This window comes from Azolla caroliniana, unplaced genomic scaffold (genome assembly GCF_043228905.1).
Source record: "Azolla caroliniana isolate FFs.n. ecotype wild unplaced genomic scaffold, voAzoCaro1.0.p SCAF_1, whole genome shotgun sequence".
NCBI lineage: Eukaryota > Viridiplantae > Streptophyta > Polypodiopsida > Salviniales > Salviniaceae > Azolla > Azolla caroliniana.
In genome coordinates this window covers 6,445,758-6,464,496 of record NW_028230436.1, presented here as the reverse complement: position 1 = coordinate 6,464,496, position 18,739 = coordinate 6,445,758, and the positions used below count along the sequence as shown (strand labels likewise).

The 18,739-nt window shown below is 38.2% G+C and overlaps 2 protein-coding genes across 4 annotated transcripts; one reads left to right on the top strand and one right to left on the bottom strand.

Moving 5' to 3' along the window:
* Positions 1 to 879: 879 nt before the first annotated feature.
* LOC147868656 (plant UBX domain-containing protein 8-like) lies at positions 880 to 11,557 on the top strand. 3 transcript variants are annotated; one of them, XM_087322014.1, is made up of 13 exons: positions 880 to 1,017; positions 1,220 to 1,335; positions 5,599 to 5,660; positions 6,114 to 6,681; positions 6,770 to 6,832; positions 6,922 to 7,031; positions 7,189 to 7,364; positions 7,443 to 7,597; positions 8,021 to 8,248; positions 8,890 to 9,054; positions 9,334 to 9,477; positions 9,557 to 9,613; positions 11,192 to 11,557. In XM_087322014.1, the coding sequence occupies exons 2-13, from the start codon at positions 1,252 to 1,254 to the stop codon at positions 11,294 to 11,296; spliced, it is 1,917 nt and encodes a 638-aa protein (XP_087178140.1). In that variant the 5' UTR covers positions 880 to 1,017; positions 1,220 to 1,251; the 3' UTR covers positions 11,297 to 11,557. The 3 variants fall into 3 exon arrangements, with proteins under 3 accessions (XP_087178140.1, XP_087178123.1, XP_087178131.1); XM_087321997.1 differs by having other exon boundaries at positions 7,189 to 7,597; XM_087322005.1 differs by having other exon boundaries at positions 895 to 1,017; positions 1,198 to 1,335; positions 7,189 to 7,597.
* A 1,110-nt stretch (positions 11,558 to 12,667) lies between these two features.
* LOC147868655 (pentatricopeptide repeat-containing protein At2g39620-like) lies at positions 12,668 to 17,725 on the bottom strand. Its single transcript, XM_087321985.1, has 2 exons — positions 17,007 to 17,725; positions 12,668 to 16,870 (listed from the first exon to the last, which is right to left on the bottom strand). The coding sequence occupies exons 1-2, from the start codon at positions 17,112 to 17,114 to the stop codon at positions 13,367 to 13,369; spliced, it is 3,612 nt and encodes a 1,203-aa protein (XP_087178111.1). The 5' UTR covers positions 17,115 to 17,725; the 3' UTR covers positions 12,668 to 13,366.
* Positions 17,726 to 18,739: the final 1,014 nt, after the last annotated feature.

The following is an 18,739-nucleotide window of genomic DNA, read 5'->3' as shown; positions in this document are numbered from 1 at the left end:
TGTATGTCACATCATATAAGGCCGCTTACTATAAATGACAATGCCCATAACCTCAATGGAAATCACGGACATGGAAGCACATTAAGCAATAGAACTAATTGGATTGGTGCTAGCAACATGCCTTTTTTTCGCTCGATGTCTTGGGAACAAGAAAGCTGCTGTTTATTTGATTCACGCATGGATAGAAGGGGCAAGAGGGACGAATTGATCGAGGTGTACAAATGAATGGGAGTGACATAACGGGCAGAGCGTTTGGTTTGGTTTGGTCGGGTGGGGGGGGGGGGGTCTAAGAAGAACACGAGACGACATGGAGGAGAGGGAGGGGAGAAGGGTGGGTCACATATGTAATTTGGCAGAACTAAAAAAGAAGAAGAAGGGGTCATATATGTAATTTGGCAGAACTAAAAAAGGAAAAAGAAGGGGGTCATATATGTAATTTGGCAGAACTAAAAAAAGGAAGAAGAAAGGGGGGGAGGGTCACATATGTAATTTGGCAGAACTAAAAAGGAAGAAGAAGGGGGTCATATATGTAATTTGGCAGAACTAAAAAAGGAAGAAGAAGGGGTCATATATGTAATTTGGCAGAACTAAAAAAAGGAAGAAGAAACCGGGGGGGGGGGGGAGGGTCACATATGTAATTTGGCAGAACTAAAAAGGAAGAAGAAGGGGTCATATATGTAATTTGGCAGAACTAAAAAACGAAGAAGGGGGGGGGGGTTGGGGGGCTTTCTCATGCTTCTTTGGCTTCTTTTTCGTTTTCCTTTTTCCTTTTTCCTTTCCTGTGTTTGCTTTCTCTCTTTGAACACGCAAAAACAAAACACAAGAAGAAAGAAGAAAGAAGAAAGAAAGAAGAAAGAAGAAGCGAGTTCTGCTGCTGTCTCCTTCCAAAGCTCCTATTTTCCTGTTGTTTTTTGGTTCTGCTTTTGCCTGCCTGCCTGCCTGCCTGCCTGCCTGCCCCCGCTTCGCTCGTATATCGATCCGATCGAGCTCAGCCTTCTCCTCCGAATTTCCTTCTTCGTAAGTCCTCCTTTCTCAGGCTGAATCGTTCCTTCCCCTCCCTCCCTCTTGTCTCTTCTTTTCTTCTCCCTTTCGTTCTCTTTCTCTTTCTCTTTCCTTCTCTTGTCTTAGATTTCCCAGGTTTTGCTTTTCCCTGACCGATCACACTTTCTTTCTTTCTTTCTTTTCTTCCTCTCTCAGTGTTTCTTTGATCTCGCCCCAGTTCGCAATCTTCGTTTCTCTGGTTATTTCTCCATGGATCCTTCGCAGACCGAGGCAATACAGATGTTCATGAGCATCACTGGTGCATCAGAAGAAGTTGCTGTGGGGAAAATTCAGGTTAGATTCTTTTCATTTATAGGCTTATAGGAACAGCAAGATTGCGAATTTGTATGAAATGGGGGATTTTTCATGAATCGGTTGGAGATATTATAGCTGGATGATTAAATAAAGAAAAAATGAGGATAAGAATAGTAACAAAGAAAAATAGAGGCCAATCCTTATTGAAGGAGAGAGGTTGTACTATTGAGTGTTTCTAAGACATAAGTTTTCATCTGTTTGGGTTGTTAGATTCATGGGGATGTCATGGATGAATGTGAAGATTCAAGGTTAAGCACACTAAAGAAGCATTTTTTTTCTATTTATCTCCTTCAATGTTGAAGAATTTTTCCTATTGAGTGTTCACTAGAAGAGTATTTTCATTTCATCAGTTTAGAGTATCATTGCTGGATATTTAAGTGAGCAATATCTGAGGCTAAACATATGAAGAAAGAAAATTTGAGGCCAAGTATATGAAGGAAGAATGTTTAAAGTACAATTCTATGAGAAGGTTGTGAAAACTTGAGAAGCCTCATCCGTAAGTTAGCTGTAGAAAATGGCATCAAGATGAGCATATAAAAGAGAAAGTATATATGGCTAAAGCTGGATGAAGCAACCCTGCATAAGCAAATAAGTAGGGAAGGGGCCTCAAATTGGCTCCAACTTATTACATGGTGGGATGAAGGCCTCAGTTAATATGAGCTGTTAGGTGTGTATAGGTGCCTAACTAATCCATGATACATATATCCAAATATTAAACAATATATTTCTCAGGTCTCGTAGGTAGTTTCAAACCATCCAAATTATTTTCTTTGATCATGTATTTTGAACAATCACATAACTTGGAAGGTAGATAATCAATATTTTGCATCCAATTTGGATACTATACAGACTATACACCTTACTTGTGAATTCTTGTAGCTCTAAAATCTTGTTACTGCAAACTTGTTCTGAAGTCCCAGGTGACTTCCCAATAGAATCAGACCACAAGGAAGTGGTGAGCAAGGCCTAATGGCTGAAGTATTTCAAAGCTGAGTCAGGTCTAAGACCAATCAGGTTAGCTAAAATATGCGACTTATAAATAGTTACGTCTTCAGAACAGACAACTAGAAAACACAAAAGAAGACCAGATGGGAAGGTGAGGGGTTCATTGACAATAGAGTAATGGAGTTGATCTCCTTCAACAATTTTTCGGATATGTGAAGTAGATTTTCTCCAAGTCAAATGTAGTAAACCTATTGGGTATACTAAAGGTCTGTCCTGTAGCAAGTTAGACAGATTAACCTAGGCGGTGATAAAGAACCCAAACCAATTTTTATTGCTATAGATCTAAAACTGAAGGTGGACAATGACTTGGTTACACTCCTTAAGAATTCAAGGATGTGTTTGCGTGGAGATATGATGAGATGAACGTGCCCCACCCAGTTGTCATGCACACAATATCCATGAGGTAAGATGTGCAGCAAATTTTCAATGGCCTAGGTCGATGACCCTCACTGCAGACAGGAAGTCCAAGGTGAGATAGAAGAAAGCACAAAACCGGGATTATATGCTCCATAGAACACACCACATGGATATCTCCCATTGTAATAGTTCCTAAGAAGAATTGTAAGATTCAGTGGTCCGTTGATTCTCATAAAGTTAATGAAGCCACTACCATTATAATTACCCGGTCCCATTATCAAGCATATTTAGAATGACAAGTGGGCAAAGAGGCTTATGGTTTAATTGATGGATTCTTGGTGTATAACCAAATCGTGATTGCCACCAAGGACCAACACAAGGCAACTCTTGCCGTAGAATTCAGCACTTTGGGATCTCCTTCAAGTTAACAAGTGCGGATCATATATTTGCATCCAGCCTTAGAAAGGGTGCAATCATATATAGAGCAGAGTAGGTGACCTCCACCCCCTCAAGTTAACAATTGCTTTAAGCACTTATCACCGTAGGGTGAATCATATATTTGCATCCAACCTGGGGACGGGTTATTTTTAAAAGAAATGATAGTATTAGTTATCTTTGAGCCTGCTTAAATGCCATTTCAGGTTCCAAAAATGGTAAACAACTCGAAGAGTTCATCAGGGAATATATGCTATTATCGCCGGCTTGTCACTATGTTTGCTGAGCAAGTCCAAAAACCATATGCCACCAACGAATAAGGCAGTTGGTAACACTATCTTGTCGCTGTTGTGCCATTACATTTGGGATTCTGAACTTAGAGTGAAAGATATTCAACATTTGGCTAATTCAAGATGGAAGATCTTTAACATTTGTTCTCCAGAGGGAGGGAAGCACTTTCAATGCCTGCTGATAATGGTCTTTATCTATTGATGACAAAGGTGATGGGAAGGAAACATTTTCAGTGCCCGCTCATAATAGGCTCTATCTGTTGATGGCAAATATAATAAGGCTGTGGTGTAGATGGCCATGCCTACATCATGACAAATTGCCATTGCACAATCTATCATGACCACTTTCTAGTATCATAGTCAAGACCCTACCTGTGTAGCCCTTGATTTGCCCGTAGCATGAGAGATGGAGCTGAAGAAATCTGTAATGTTTCTTTGTCAATGAGTTGTTGTGGCTGTATTATTGTCCTTCAACAATCAATGTTATATCTTGTGAGTTCTGGCAAGAACAGTCCCAAGTACTATTCATCTTCATAACTCATTACCATCAAAATTCCTTCCCAACTTCGCGGTTTAGGTCAACATAATGCTGCAAAAATATGAAAATAACTATCGTATTTCTTGGAAAGACTTATGTATTAGGTTAAAGCTATGCTTTTAGAGCTAATTTTATTGCTCCTGCTATTAGGTTGTCCATATATTCTGTTTTTTACATTTTCCTTGATTGACTGATCAATAGTGTTGAACTATGCAGGTTCATCACCTCTCTCTCCAAATGTAAAATGTGCAACACAACTTATCTTACATTTCAAATTTCCACTTCCAGAGGGCATGAACATGATTTGCTGATTGAAATTCTTGTATTATTGAATCAGCTAGCTTCATAAAAACGAAAGCAAATAACTTCTGGCGTCTATCCCCTACTCACGGCTGTTTTCGTTAGGCTTCAGAGCTTATTGGCATTGATTAGCCAATTAGTAAAATAGTCTCGAGCATTGATTTCTATGCTCCACACTTGGAGCTGCCTAACTGAGAGGTTTCAGTAAAGACTGTTAAAAACTTTTAGTGGCTATGATATGATGCCTGTGCCCAATCAATGTGTTCTTTTGGCTTCTAAGAAAATTATAATGTCCCCATCAATTTTATTTGCCTACTCAATAATGCCTATTCTGTTTCATAATGGTTAACATGGTTTACGGGGCTGCAATTTACACTCCTGAAATAGTACAAATGATGCTCCAATGAATTCCATTGATATAGTCATCTATTTGATGCGTTTCAACAGTTTCATCTAACTGACCAACATGTGGATTGATATACATGCATAAATGTATGTATATGTACATATATATATATATATTATATATATATATATACATATATCAAGTGTATGTATGTGTATATACATATGTGATAAATATATGTGTTTCTATGTGTAGGCATGTTTGTATATACTTGTGATTTTCAATATATAGTGTATGTATATATAGTTTGATTTATATATGATTTTGTGTACACATGCACAATCTATTATATAGTTGAAATAGTGCAAACGATGCAATGTATTTTGAAGAAAAACCATGGAATCTGATGCTGTTCTCGGAGTGTGTTTCTTCCTTTCTCCTGAACCAGGTACATCACACTTCATAGGATTAGACAGGATGATATGTGTGCATATGACATTATATGACAGCAATGTCTCATCACGTATTTGAGACAATGAAATAGCTTTACGAGATAGTTTCCCACAAAGTGCAATCTCAATGTGATTGCACTTTGCTTACATTCTCTATTGCTTTATATGGAACATTCAAATTGTTTGGAGGCATCTACATGTTTGTATTTCTCTATTGCAATCCACTATGTTGGATCAGGTGATCCTCAGTTTTTATCCCATAGTTATTTCTTGCTTAAAGGAGAGAAGGCACTGTGGTTAGGATGATCGTACCTACTGTAACGATATATATGTCTGTTAATGTGTATATGTTAACATGCTGAACATACATGATGTTCTTGTTCAACCAACCTTTGCATTTCTAGGTGTTTGAACCTTGTAAGTTCTTTATCTATTTGCAATAAAACTCTGACGATATTCTATTTTTATTGTGGAGTGTTTGTTTGTTGGTCTAAATATAATCACTCTTCATGTTTGTAGGCTTATAGAGGAGATCTCAATGCTGCAGTAAACAGTTTCTATAATGAAGGAGAAAACTCTGTGTAAGTGGATTTTCAATTGCAGTTCTTTTCTATGAATGGGAAAACTCTTAAGTTTATGGATTCACATGTTTGAATAAACTGCAAATCATTTAAGCAAATTGAGATGGTATCTTTTTAATTAAGGCTCTATTGAAAAAATCTTAACTTAAAGGTTTGTACTTGTGTACATACTTTTCTAGAGATTTTTTTGTGTCTCTCAGCAAAATAAAATCTTAGAACCTGGAGACACATGTAGAAGTGATGCTAATCATAATAACTTATCAATGAAGCTGGTGGATTAATACTAATTCTGAATCTTCAATGTGAATTTTCTTTTGTCAAGTTTCAAGTGGGAAGTTTGAGATGTTTTGTAAACTAGAATGAAATTGTGTGTACTGATGCAGTTAAATTAGGACAGTATCTATTTATTTGTGCAGCTTGATGCTATTAATTTAGATTTGTATTTCAATGTAGCCCGCCTATGCAGAATCAAGAGCCAACTGGCAATGTAGACCTCATGGAAGTGGATGAGCCTCCAGCCGTACAGCATGCTCTCTCTCCACCCTTTTATCCCTTACCCTCAGCTCCTATCTTTGACAGAGGATTTAGGGGGCTTGATACCTTACGTCGAGGGATTCCTTTGAGGGGTCAACCCATTGTTTCTCAACCAAGGGATGTCAGGGAAGTACCGATTGAATGGAAGGATGAGGAGCCGTTAAGAGCGAGATCTCATGGAGATCTTCTCATAGAAGAAATTCCAGACACAGGGGTGCATGTACCATCTCAAAGTCACGCTCATTTCATAACAGACGATGAAGAAGTCTCTGGTTCGGCCCCCTCCAGAGATGAGGGCGAGAGATCAAGATACAGTTTTGATCCTTTTCGTACAGAAAGATTAAGAAGGATCAGCAATGCTAGTGCTCCATCCATTGATGAGATTCCAGCTGTGGCAAATAGTGAAGGGGATGCTATCGAACAAGAAATGCTAAGAGCAGCTATTGAAGCTTCTCAAAAAGATGCTATGAGGATGCATTCTACGGAGGTATTTTGTGAGGTTTGATTTTAGCATTATATGTGTTCATGTACTCCTCAACATATAGTTCATTAGATATTGAGTTGGCTCTTTGCAGGATCAAGGTGGAACGCATGCAGAGGATGATGATCTGGCAAGGGCAGTTTCACTGTCATTGAAGGTTCTCCTGCATTGCCACAACAGTTGTGTACTGTATTTGGCTGTATGTTATTAGTCAAGTTCTCTGGCATAAGTGTATGTTATTTACAGACTGCAGAGAGAGAAAAAGCATTGCGGGAAGGCAAAGATTTTTCTTGGCACTCAAATGAGGATGATTATCTAAGTTCTGAGGATGGAGGACATCGTGATATTTTGAAGAGGTGCATACATGTGAAAGTATTATATTTCAATTATGCGACTGTTAGTAGTTGTTGATCTATGTAGAGTGAATATTATCTTCAATATTGGACTCAGAATCAATGCTATAATGCCTTTAGTTGCACCATTTAAATTTTAGTCTATCTTGTGTACTCCTAGGAAGGGCTCTAGTTCTTCTGCAGGAAATGATTATGATGGGGATCTTGGAGTTTCAACAAGCACTTCGTTGCCAGTGGATAGAAAGATTTTGTCCAGTAATATAAATGATATACCCATTATCCCTATAGAGGATGTTGAAGATGATGAAGAGAAACCTCTATTCAGGAAGAGACCAGGTAGGCGTTCAAATCCTATGATGACACAACCTTCAAATATGGGGTTGCTGGAGTCACATGGACAAGCGATCCCTGTAGAGGATGTGAAACAATATGAAGAGCAACCACCGACGAGATCAAATAGGCGTTTGAATCCAAATATTGAGGTGCCCGAGTCATATGAACCAATAACTTCCACCAGCATGGATCCTATGCCCTCAGAGAGCAATGGAGATGCTGCACATCATGATGAGGTGAATTATATTGTGTGACTGCTGAGAAATTTTGTGTGTAAGCAAGCTTCTCTCAAAAAATAGCTGCTTAAGTTCACTTATCTTTGTTATTATAATTGTACTTTCATTACTTGTAGAGTTCCCGAAACTTATAATCATCATGAAGATACGGTAATACTATAATCCATAAAGATACTTATATCAATGCATGATTTTACTGTGTTGATCATCATACTCATGAACAATTAAGTGTTATAGTCATGTAGACACTTAAACTACCACATTAGTATTAATAATGATTAGAATTCCGAAGATAAGTCAACATCATAAATATTCGGCACTCTAAACATTATAATTATTAAGCACTCTAAATTGTTCAGGGAGCTTTAAGGTGCATGAGGCATGTTGTTTACTTATAATTTTTTCGTATTGGAATCCTTGCAGTGGGGAGTTCTGACCTCTGAAGAACAAGAGGAAGCTGTCATGCTTGAGGCAGCAATATTTGGCACTCTACCAGAAGATGCAGCTAGAAGATTTCGTTATCCATCTATTACGAATACAGTTGATGAGGATGGTCATCTGGATGAGGGTGGATTCCACAACTATGGTCGACCTGTACAACAACCTCCATCACCTACTGTCATAGCCCAACGCCTATTAAGAGAGCAACAGGTACTTGCAAACATTCTTTAGTTTTACTCGGTGTATTTCAGGAAGTTTTACTTTTATTTTACATTTTTATATTTGTTTTTGGTTTGCTCTCTGAATTGAGATAAAACTTTCAAATGTAACCTCTCATATGGCCCTGCAGGTTATTTTGCCCTAATATATCTCTCTTCTGTTTTTTTCTTTCTTCCTTTCTTTAGTTTCCTAAAACTACAGTGCACTTTTTGTGAAGTAGATGATTGAAAGGCTTTGCAACATAGAAAAGGGCCAGTGCACAAACACTGTAGCAGTTTTCTGTACAAACAAATCATTATATAGATTATATAATCTATACTTCTACGCTAATCCAGATTCCATATATATGCATATTTCTAGACTTTTATATGTACATATATACGCATATTTGTGCATGAACATCTATATCTATATACAATTGATCAATATGGCTTTGTTCTTGATTCTGATCAAAGCTGTATCCTGGATTCTGTACACCATTGTTTTGGAGCCACATGAAAACATAGGATGATTAATGTACATGCTTGCTGAATGTCAGAGCTTAATGAGTTGTGATTATTCATTTTGCACATGCGAATTTATTCTCCTTGATTGTCTATCAACTTTACATATTCTTTACTAAATGTTTTTAGGACGACGAATATCTTGCTTCATTGCAAGCAGATAGAGAAAAAGAGGTACATGCACTGCTTGAGGCAGAGCAACGTCGTATAGAGGAGGAAAAAGCAAAAGCTGTTGCATTAGAAGCAGAAAAGCGTCGAGAAGAAGAGGAACTACATCAACGCCTTGCAGAAGAGGTGGTTGAATCTCATTTTACCAGCAAGTTCAAGGGAAAAACTCAAATACCCACGACTTTTTCTTTATTTTTCAAATGTTCCTAAGTTTCAGTTATTACCTCAAATGTCTCTGGTCAACTAACAGAAACTTACAGATATTTGGAGAAATAAAGGAAATTTCTTTATTTTGCTGCTTTTTCATATGTTCAATTAGCTTGGGTACAATTAATCTTATGTTTTAAGGAACATGGTTGTGTTGACATGGCAAACACTCTAAAACAAAATTAGTTACATTTCTAGGAATTAAAGAGACAAAAAGCTGCGAAAAGAGCTGCTCTTCCTGAAGAGCCTTCCATAGATGATGATGCTGCGGTTAACATTATGGTCCGAATGCCTGATGGAACCCGACAAGGCAGGCGGTTTCGTAAATCAGAACCTGTTCAGGTACAAAAATTGTCCATTTTAAAGTTTACTTTTGTTTGCTTCATTTCTGAATGTTAAGTGACAATTATGTAAAATGCAGTTCTTGTTCAACTTTATTGATGCTCATACTCAAGTGGTTCCTGGCTCTTACCGATTGGTTAGTCATTAATTCGGTGCCTTTACCCTTATTTATTCTTTTGTTTTTTCTAAAGATTCATTGGGATTATCTGTATTTTGATTTATTGTTTCCGAAGATTATATTTAGGCAGCCTCATCGTACACAAATGGATCACACAGTTTGATACTAGTTAGTCGTATATAATTAATGTTAATATAAGCATCATGAAACTGTTCTTTGTTTGTTCTGTATTATGATATTATGTTGAAGAATCCTGAGGTGGATGAGGTCTCTCTAGAAGAGATCAACTCCATACACTTTACTTTGTTATCACTTGAATATAATTTCGTTGATCTCGTTGGTGATTTTGGCTGGCCTCATGAGAGACTCCCTAAATCTGTAAAATCAAATGAAATGACATATTAAAATCTTGGAGAATTACTGATAAGGTCAAATAAATTACATTCAGGTGATAACAAGTAATGATTAAAGAAGGAAAGAAACTGCAACCTACTACAAATAAAGTAGAAATGGAATAGATAAAGACTATCCTGATAATATGCACTGAACAACAGCAAAGAGATGCATGATACACATGCAACTTGAGAGTGTTGTAATGCTTGGTCTCCTCTAAATGGGTGTTGCGTCTGTCTCTGATGTCCTGGTAGGCTGAGCATCAATGTTGATTATCCATTGCATGAGAGGGACACAGAATCAATGTAAGGTTGAGACCGAAGGTGTCTAGCCATCTTAATCCAAACCCGAGTGATGTGGGAGAAGTATGTTTATGTAATTTGGTTGAACTAGAAAGCTATTGGACATCAATGTCAGAAAGTGGTTTTGCATAAAATCCCATTTTCATTCCCAGATGTTTTATTGGTTGCTCGGTCCCAAGTTCTGTATGTATCAGATCCAATAATATTCTGCCTAATCACTTGTTCTCATGATGATAAAAAGTGAGTGAATAATAGGGAACTTCATGCTGTATTGGAGTTAACAATAGGCAATGATTCAGGTTGAGCTAAAACCAAACCATCAAGCTGTGGCTTAATGGTTTAAACAGTTTATTTCGGTTAAAGATTCATTTTGAAATTGTATTGGTTTAGCGGGAAAATGTTCTGTTACCAAACCATCATGATCTTGGCCCCTCCCAGTTTGTAGGTTGCCTGTCTATCCTAGTAGTGAAGAAATGACACTGTGAATGATATGATCTGGGAGGTAGTTGAATGGATGGTTCATGTTGGGCATGGGTACAATTGAGAAGCATATGCATGGATTAGGATCCTAAAACATTGTCAAGCCTCCCCAACCAACTACATAGTATGTAATACTACACAAGCTCATCAAACAGTGCTTTTTAGCTTTCATTCCAAGAAAAACCAATATATCTCGTAAGGCTATATATATAGAGAGAGACCAAAATGACCTACAAGACTGAATGAGTGATCACATCTTAGAATGTTGTCTATCTTGGAGATCACTAGCCAGGTTACAACTGCTTATATACCTAACAAAAGATATGACTGTTTACTCCTTAAAAGTGAATATATCATGTTTACAAGTACACGATGTTTTTGCAACTGCTGACTAATAATTGGATATGGGTATCTTGAACAGGTAAGACAATACCCTCGAAAAGCATTTACAGATGCAGAACATGAGAAGTCTCTCCATGATCTGGGATTGAGTAACAATGAAACGCTATTCTTGGAGCTTATCTGAGTGAAAAGAAGTGTATACTTTTACATTTTGAGTCTGTGGAGGCTTAGAGCAGAGCACATAGGAAGGCACTTCTGTATATTTATGAAAATACCCTGCTGGTCACACATGAACTGTGAAGTGTAACTCACATATTGATTGGGTCATTTACTTCAGAATGTAACCCTCTTGTTCAGAATTTTATTCTTGATGTAGAAGAATTTATTGTGCATATATCCAACATTATATTCTCAAATTTTAAGAATGATTTAAGGATTATCCCTACATATTTTGTTCTTAAATCTGAAGCTTAATAATGAAGAAGAGGTTCATGGTTTTTTATTAAAAGTGTTTTACCTTGTTTCAAGTTTTGAGTTTATGCTAAGCTACAGCTTAGTCAGAAGTTATCTAGCTAAGCTCTCATTACATTTAATAATTACCAACCAGATAGGCCAAACAAATTCCAGGTAAACATTTGTTGCAAGCTGTGGCATGAATTACCTATGTTTGTTCTACTTGGCTTTTGGGTTTCAAATTATTGTGCATGTCCATCAGTTTATGCGAATAAGCAAATACTGGTGAAGTTAAAATAATTATCAACCAGATAGGCCAAACAAATTCCAGGTAAACATTTATTGCAAGCTGTGGCATGAATTACCTATGTTTGTTCTACTTGGCTTTTGGGTTTCAAATTATTGTGCGTGTCCATCAGTTTATGCGAATAAGCAAATACTAGTGAAGTTAAGTATGAAAAAGTAATTATTTTGTTTCCCATGTTCTCAGAATGCTGTTTGTCTTTATGAAATTATTTATACAGTACATAATTTGTTACACTCAATGTTAAATGACAGTACTGATTCAGAAATGATCTGGCCAATTTCATGAGATCCTGGTACATTTCAAAATTACCAAATGGGCCAAAACAAGCTCCCAAGTAAGAATTTATTGCTAGTCATGGCCAAATTTCAAACCTGTTCCACATTGGATTTTGGGTTTCAAACTTGTTTTCATCAGTCTATATGGATAAACAAATGCGTATAAAATTAAGTAATTATGCTGTTTGCCCATGGTGTCAAAGATATTTGTGTTTGTGTAATGCAGATCATGATTCAGATGGTAAAGTAAACTTAATTGTCAACCACAAATGGTATAATTTGTTACACTTTAAATGACTAATGTTTTTGGAAGTGTTTCATTTGTTGAGTTTTCTTGAGCTTCTCCTGCAAAATTTGTTTCAGTAATTATTTGAACAATTTAAGTTCTTTGGTGATGTATGCCTTCTTGCTTTTAAAACACAACTTGAACTAAGATGCGCATGGTTCAATTCTGTTTGCATGTATGATAAACATTCCATTGGGTAAAATTAATTACACATGAAAACATCTTACTCATATATTTCCATGCAGTAATGGAGCCATTATCCTGAATAACACAGGTTTATCATAAGTCAGTTCATGTGAGTAGTGTCCTGTTAGGTTTCCAGAGTAATATTCAACGGATGGAGACATGCAACAAAGAGAAGAATGCTTATTGTCCACCACTAATTTTCAATTGGTATTCCTGTAGACAGTTGGATCAAAGTGAAGCTAGAAGCTACTAGCATCTTGCAAAGGTTCTTGGGCTAATCCACAGAATCACATAAATAGTTTACCTAGCCATGTGGTGGTGCAACCATACGCAAATTGGCATACATTATGCAACGCAATTCTTTTTCTTTGAAAAATTCCACTCACATGGATTCCGTAAGTGTGCTTGGCATGCAATTGCAATGGAGTAAGCAGAGTGTCCCACACCACATTTGTTTTTCCCATTTTCTTTCAGAAACGCATGCAAAAGAAGTGTCTTGTCAGAAATGAGTCATAAGCCAAACCCAAGCATGAATCAATGATCACCAAGGATACGTAGTGGGATACTTAATGGTTCTAATAAGTATATTTCTTCTTGTCCATTTTGAACCACCTTTGTGAACAAAGATGTCCATACCCATGATTTCCCAACTGGGGCTCAAACCCACAACCCAATGTTTAAGGTCCACAAAGCTTTACCAGTAGATCCTTGTGTCAAAACACAGCTCTTAACATCAGTTGGACACATTCACCCCATTATGCCTCTGACGGATGAATGAATTCCCGTTCCCACCCTCTTAAAAGGTGGGAAAACGGGCATACTATCAGAAAAACCTGATTTTCTCATAATTTTATTCCGTTCGTTTTTTCCATCAGCATATTTTAGTCCTATCACTCCAACAGTTTTGGCATCCTCTTGCATACCAGTAGCAGCAAAGGTAGCAGCCATGAGGACATACGCTGCCGCACAAGTAATATCTACTTGTAATATCTGATCAAAAACCAATCTTCCAAGCTTTACATTTCCCCATCTCCTACAAACACCTAACAGGGCAAGCCAAACTGCAGAATGATAATGCAATGGCATAGCTTTAATGACTCCCATGACTTTGTCAAAATGCCCAGTACATCCAAAAGCCATAACCATGCAAGTGTAATGCTCTAATTTTGGAACGGTACTATATTTCGTGGTCATATCTGCGAAAATATGTTCCGCCTCGGTCAATAACCCCACGTGACCACATGCACTAAGAACACACACAAATGTCACCTCATCCGGATGGATGCCCTCATTTTGCATCAAATAAAAGCAACTCAATGCTTTACAGACTAGCCCTTGTTCTGCATATCCCACAATTATGACATTCCAGGGAACTATATCTTTGGTAGAGAAATCCTTAAGCACCTGTTGTGCTTTTGCAAGGACACCACATTTTGCATACATATCCACCAAAGCATTTCCAACCAGGAGATCCTTCCCTAGCAAGCCTATAAGTGATATCTCATCATGAAGGTTTTGTCCCTTGTCCATAGATCCTATGTTTCCACATGCCTTCAAGGCACCAGTGAAAGTAACTGCATCTGGTGACATACCCTCACTTTGCATCCGTTCAAAACAGTTTAATGCTTCATGACCTTGACCTTGTTGAGTATACCCACCTATTAATGCTGACCAAATGAATCTATTCCTTACAGGAAGCTCTTCAAGAATTTGTTGTGCTTTAGCAGGTACACCACATTTAGAGTACATGTCCACTAAAGCAGTACCAAGTACAATATCTTTCTCTAACAAACCACTACTCACTATGCTAGCATGAATTTTCTTGCCCTTTCCTATAGCCATCATGTTGCCGCATGCCTTCAACATGAAAATAAAAGTAATAACATCTGGACAAAGGCCCTCACTTAGCATCTGTTCAAAATAGTTCAATGCTTCACGGCATTCACCTAGTTGGGTATATCCTGCAATTAGTGTAGACCAAGAGACTATGCTTCTAGTAGGAAGCTCGTTAAACATTTCTAATGCTTTTGTAAGCAAGCCACATTTGACATACATACCGATCAAAGCATTTTGAAGTATGATATCCTTCCCTAGTAAGTTACAAGTTAAAATGATTTCATGACATTGTCTTCCTTTTTCTGAAGCTCTTGCTGAGCCACAAGCCTTCAAGATTGAAATGAAAGTAACAACATCTGGAATGAGGCCCTCACTTTGCATTTGTTCAAAGCAATTCATTGCTTTATCAGCAAGCCCATGCTCAGCATACCCTGCAATAAGTGCATTCCAAGAAACTACATTTCTAATAGGAAGCCTTTCAAGCACTTGTTGCGCCTTTGCAAGGACACCGCATTTGACATACATATCCACTAAAGCGTTACCAAGCGCAATATCCTTCTCGAGTAACCCTTCATGTAAAATTTCTTCATGGAGCAGTATACCTTTATCGGTAGATCTTGTCCCACCACAAGCTTTTAAGAGGCATATAAAGGTAATGGCATCGGGTGGAAAAAGGCTCTCTCTTTGCATGTCCTCAAAGCAATTCAACGCTTCCTGGCATTGCCCTTGTTGGACATACCCAGAAATCAATATATTCCAAGAGACTAAATTTCTTACAGGGAGCTCTTCAAACACTTCCTTTGCTTTAGCAAGATTGCCACATTTGCCATACATATCTACTAAAGCATTGCCGAGTATAATATTCTTCTCTAAAAAGCCCTTAGTCATAACTTTATCATGTATTTGTTCACCCTTCTCTATAGCCCCAGTGCTAGCACAAGCCTTCAAGATGCAAACAAATGTAGTGGCATTCGGAGAGAGGCCCTCACAAAGTATTTGTTCAAAAGAATTTAATGCTTCAGCGTCTTTCCCATGCTGACTATACCCTGCAATTAAAGCATTCCAAGATACTATATCTCTAACAGGGAGCTCTCCAAGCACATGCTGAGCTTTTGGAAGGTCGCCACATTTAGCATACATATCAACTAAAGCAGTGCCAAGTATAACATCCTTCTCAAGTAACCCCAAGTTCACAATCTTATTATGAATTTCTTTGCCTTTATCAATGGATCCTATGTTGCCACAAGCCTTCAAGATGCAAATGAAGATAGCCAAATTTGGAGAAATGCCCTCATTTTGCATCCGTTCAAAACAATAGAGGGCTTCCAGACCTTGACCTTGTTGGGCATACCCAGCAATTAATGCAGACCAAGAGATTGCATTTAATATATGGAGCTCTTTGAGAACTTGCTTTGCGTTTGCAAGTGCACTACATTTACCATACATATCCACCAATGCGGTGCCAAGAACAATATCTTTATCTAACAATTCCAGGCAAAACATCTGAAGATGAATTCGTTTTCCTTTCTCTATAGATCTTATGCTTCCACAAGCCTTCAAGACACAAATGAATGTCACCACATTTGGAAAGATGCCCTTGTTTTGCATTTGGTCAAAACAAGTGAATGCTTCATATACTTTCCCTTGTTGAGAAAGTCTGGTGATTAGTGTAGAATAAGAGACCACATCTTGAAAAGGAAGCTCTTCGAGCACATTTCTTGCTTTTCCAAGATCACCACATTTGGCATACATATCCACCAAAGCATTCCCAAGCACAATATCCCTCTCCAGTAACCTTTTATTTAAAATATCCTCATGAATTTGTTTGCCCTTGCCCATAGCTCCGATAATGCCACAAGCCTTCAAGATGCAAGTGAAAGTGACCACATCTGGAGAGAGGCCTTCACTTTTCAATCTTTCAAAACAAATCAGTGCTTCATGACCTTTTCCTTGTAGAGTATATCCTGAAATTAATGTATTCCATGATACTAAATCTCGAGTGCTAAGCTCTTCGAACACATGTTGTGCTTTTGTAAGATCTCCACACTTTGCATACATATTGATTAAACTACTGGATATAAATGGATTTCCCCGAAGCAATCCCATTTCTAGAATAGCATTGTGTAATCTAGATCCTTCTAAAAGGTCTTTCTTCTCTGCACAAGACTTGAGCAAGGTAAGAAAAGGCAAATCTTCATTGTAATTCCCACTACCAGACTTTATCTCATACTTTTCCTTGTGATTTCCACTGTTGATCTTTATCTCGTATTTTTCATTTAGCTCTTTGCATGTGCATGAAAATTCATATGATGTTCTCTCAATCTCTTCAACAATGCAAGACGGATTGCCAGATCCATTGATCCACAAAGATCCATCATTTGATAGGTGTCTGAAATGTGGTAATATGGAAGTATCCTGTTTTTAAATGCAAATAGGGAAATTCTCATCCATCTCTTTCTCTCTCTCTCTAAAATGGATTATGCAAAATGGAAGTATCATGTTCTTGCTAGTATTTGTGTATTTAATTCAAATTCAAAATGCCTCAAATCACCTGAATGATGCGGTGGCAGCCGAGAGGAGGTTCTCTGAGGTAGTAGTATTCATTACAAGGGAGGGACCACGTTGGATAGCAGCTATGCTGCTTCTTCTTCACCAACATTATTTAGAAGTTAGAACCTGCCACACACACACACACATGGCAACAACATGTGTCTAGATGGAAGTCATTACAGGCTCTGTATTCCGTCACGTTGACTTCATTCCAAACCTCTTTCCATGTGCACGCGGAACTCAGAGAGCTGCATGGAATTTCATTGATGTTTCCCCTGTTATTTAATATGAGTGTCATGATCGATAGAATTTGATGCTTTCTGATATAAATTCCGCATTCCCATTTAGATTGGGTTCAAAATCTACACGTTTCATTTAAGGTTTGCATCATCTGCATAGATTTTCCAGCATTGTTATCTGGTTCTTTCACCCGACCCAACATCAAATTTACACTTAACATGTGCTTTTCGAGCTTATATTTGGATGTTGAAGTGTGAGGAATGAATTGATACAAAAACTTGTCCTTGTAGTCTGTAGAATCAAACTTCAACATCCGGATGAATCACAACTTCTGAATTCCCAGATTACAGCTCACAGTTTTGATTTTGTATAAAGGCGGATGGAATTCATACTTCAAATATCCATATGGATAGAGTTCACAAATATGATACATACTTGCTGTACTACTTCCTACTATGGTGGAGCAAGAGGAAACTTGATCCATTTAGAAGTCTTGCATTTATACAATACCCCGATCATACAAAGCAGTGAAAGCAGAAACGGGTTTAGCTTTTTCCTATCTCATTTGCCACCATTTTATTGAGACAAAAACCTTCTACATTGAAAAGACATCTATTTCTTGTTTCATTGCTTGTTTATTGTATAGAGGGGGGATAGATAGTATAGAAGGCTAAAGAGAATGGGAGCAAACCATTTTTTCCTTGATGTGTGTGCGGGTGCGCGTTGTCGTGGAGAAAACCGTCAACAGTGAGAAATCGAAGAATGTTGGAAGGATCGGCAAGGTGCACTGTGTGCACCCACCCTTGTACAAAATTAGCACAGGGGCTAGGGGTTGCTTTTGTGGTGCCGAATAGGCAATAAAGTTGGGAGAGAGGGTCCCATGTAATAGGGGATTTATCCCACATTGTAATGTCCCTCCCTCCTTGGGCTATAAAAGGAAGGGAGGGGTCTCTTGTATAAGGTTGCCCATTTTGAGTTAGGAGGGTATACTGTTAGATTTAGGTTAGGTAGTTTCTTCTTCTTCTTCTTCTTCGTCGTATGGGTCGAGAGTTCGTGTATGTTTAGGGTTTGTTTCTACTCGGTCTCTTGTGCAAGACCCCGCTCGGCGTGACGAGCCTGAGAACTCCCCTAATCTGCGGCTTGGTAGCAGACTGTTGTTGTAACCTAACCTACCTTGGCTCGGCTCGAAGCCGGGGATGTATTCTTTCCCTTGTAATATACATACTGGTGTATTTGTGTATATTGGTGTATTTGGGGGTGTCAGAAGCACAACCGCTTGCTTCCTGTGCATAAGAGTTAGTGTCGTGCGCACGCTCTCCCTCTCCTTTGTCTCTCTCTCTCTCTCCCTCCCTCTCTCTTGTGTTCGGCTGCATCCAGGTCGTGTCCGGTGTTGGTTTTCTTTGCATCCCTCTTCTCCCTCGTCCGAGACCCCCGTGGTCCTGCCCCTTCTACATGCACACGCGTAACAACGCAACAACGCACAAAATGGTCTCA

Coding starts and splice junctions, on each gene's coding strand:
- LOC147868655 (XM_087321985.1), bottom strand. CDS start 17,114: ATGTTGGTGAAGAAGAAGCAGCATAGCTGCTATCCAACGTGGTCCCTC. Junction 16,871..17,006: donor GCTGCCACCGCATCATTCAG/GTGATTTGAGGC, acceptor ATTTAAAAACAG/GATACTTCCATATTACCACA.
- LOC147868656 (XM_087321997.1), top strand. CDS start 1,252: ATGGATCCTTCGCAGACCGAGGCAATACAGATGTTCATGAGCATCACT. Junction 6,682..6,769: donor TGAGGATGCATTCTACGGAG/GTATTTTGTGAG, acceptor GGCTCTTTGCAG/GATCAAGGTGGAACGCATGC. Junction 8,249..8,889: donor GCCTATTAAGAGAGCAACAG/GTACTTGCAAAC, acceptor AAATGTTTTTAG/GACGACGAATATCTTGCTTC.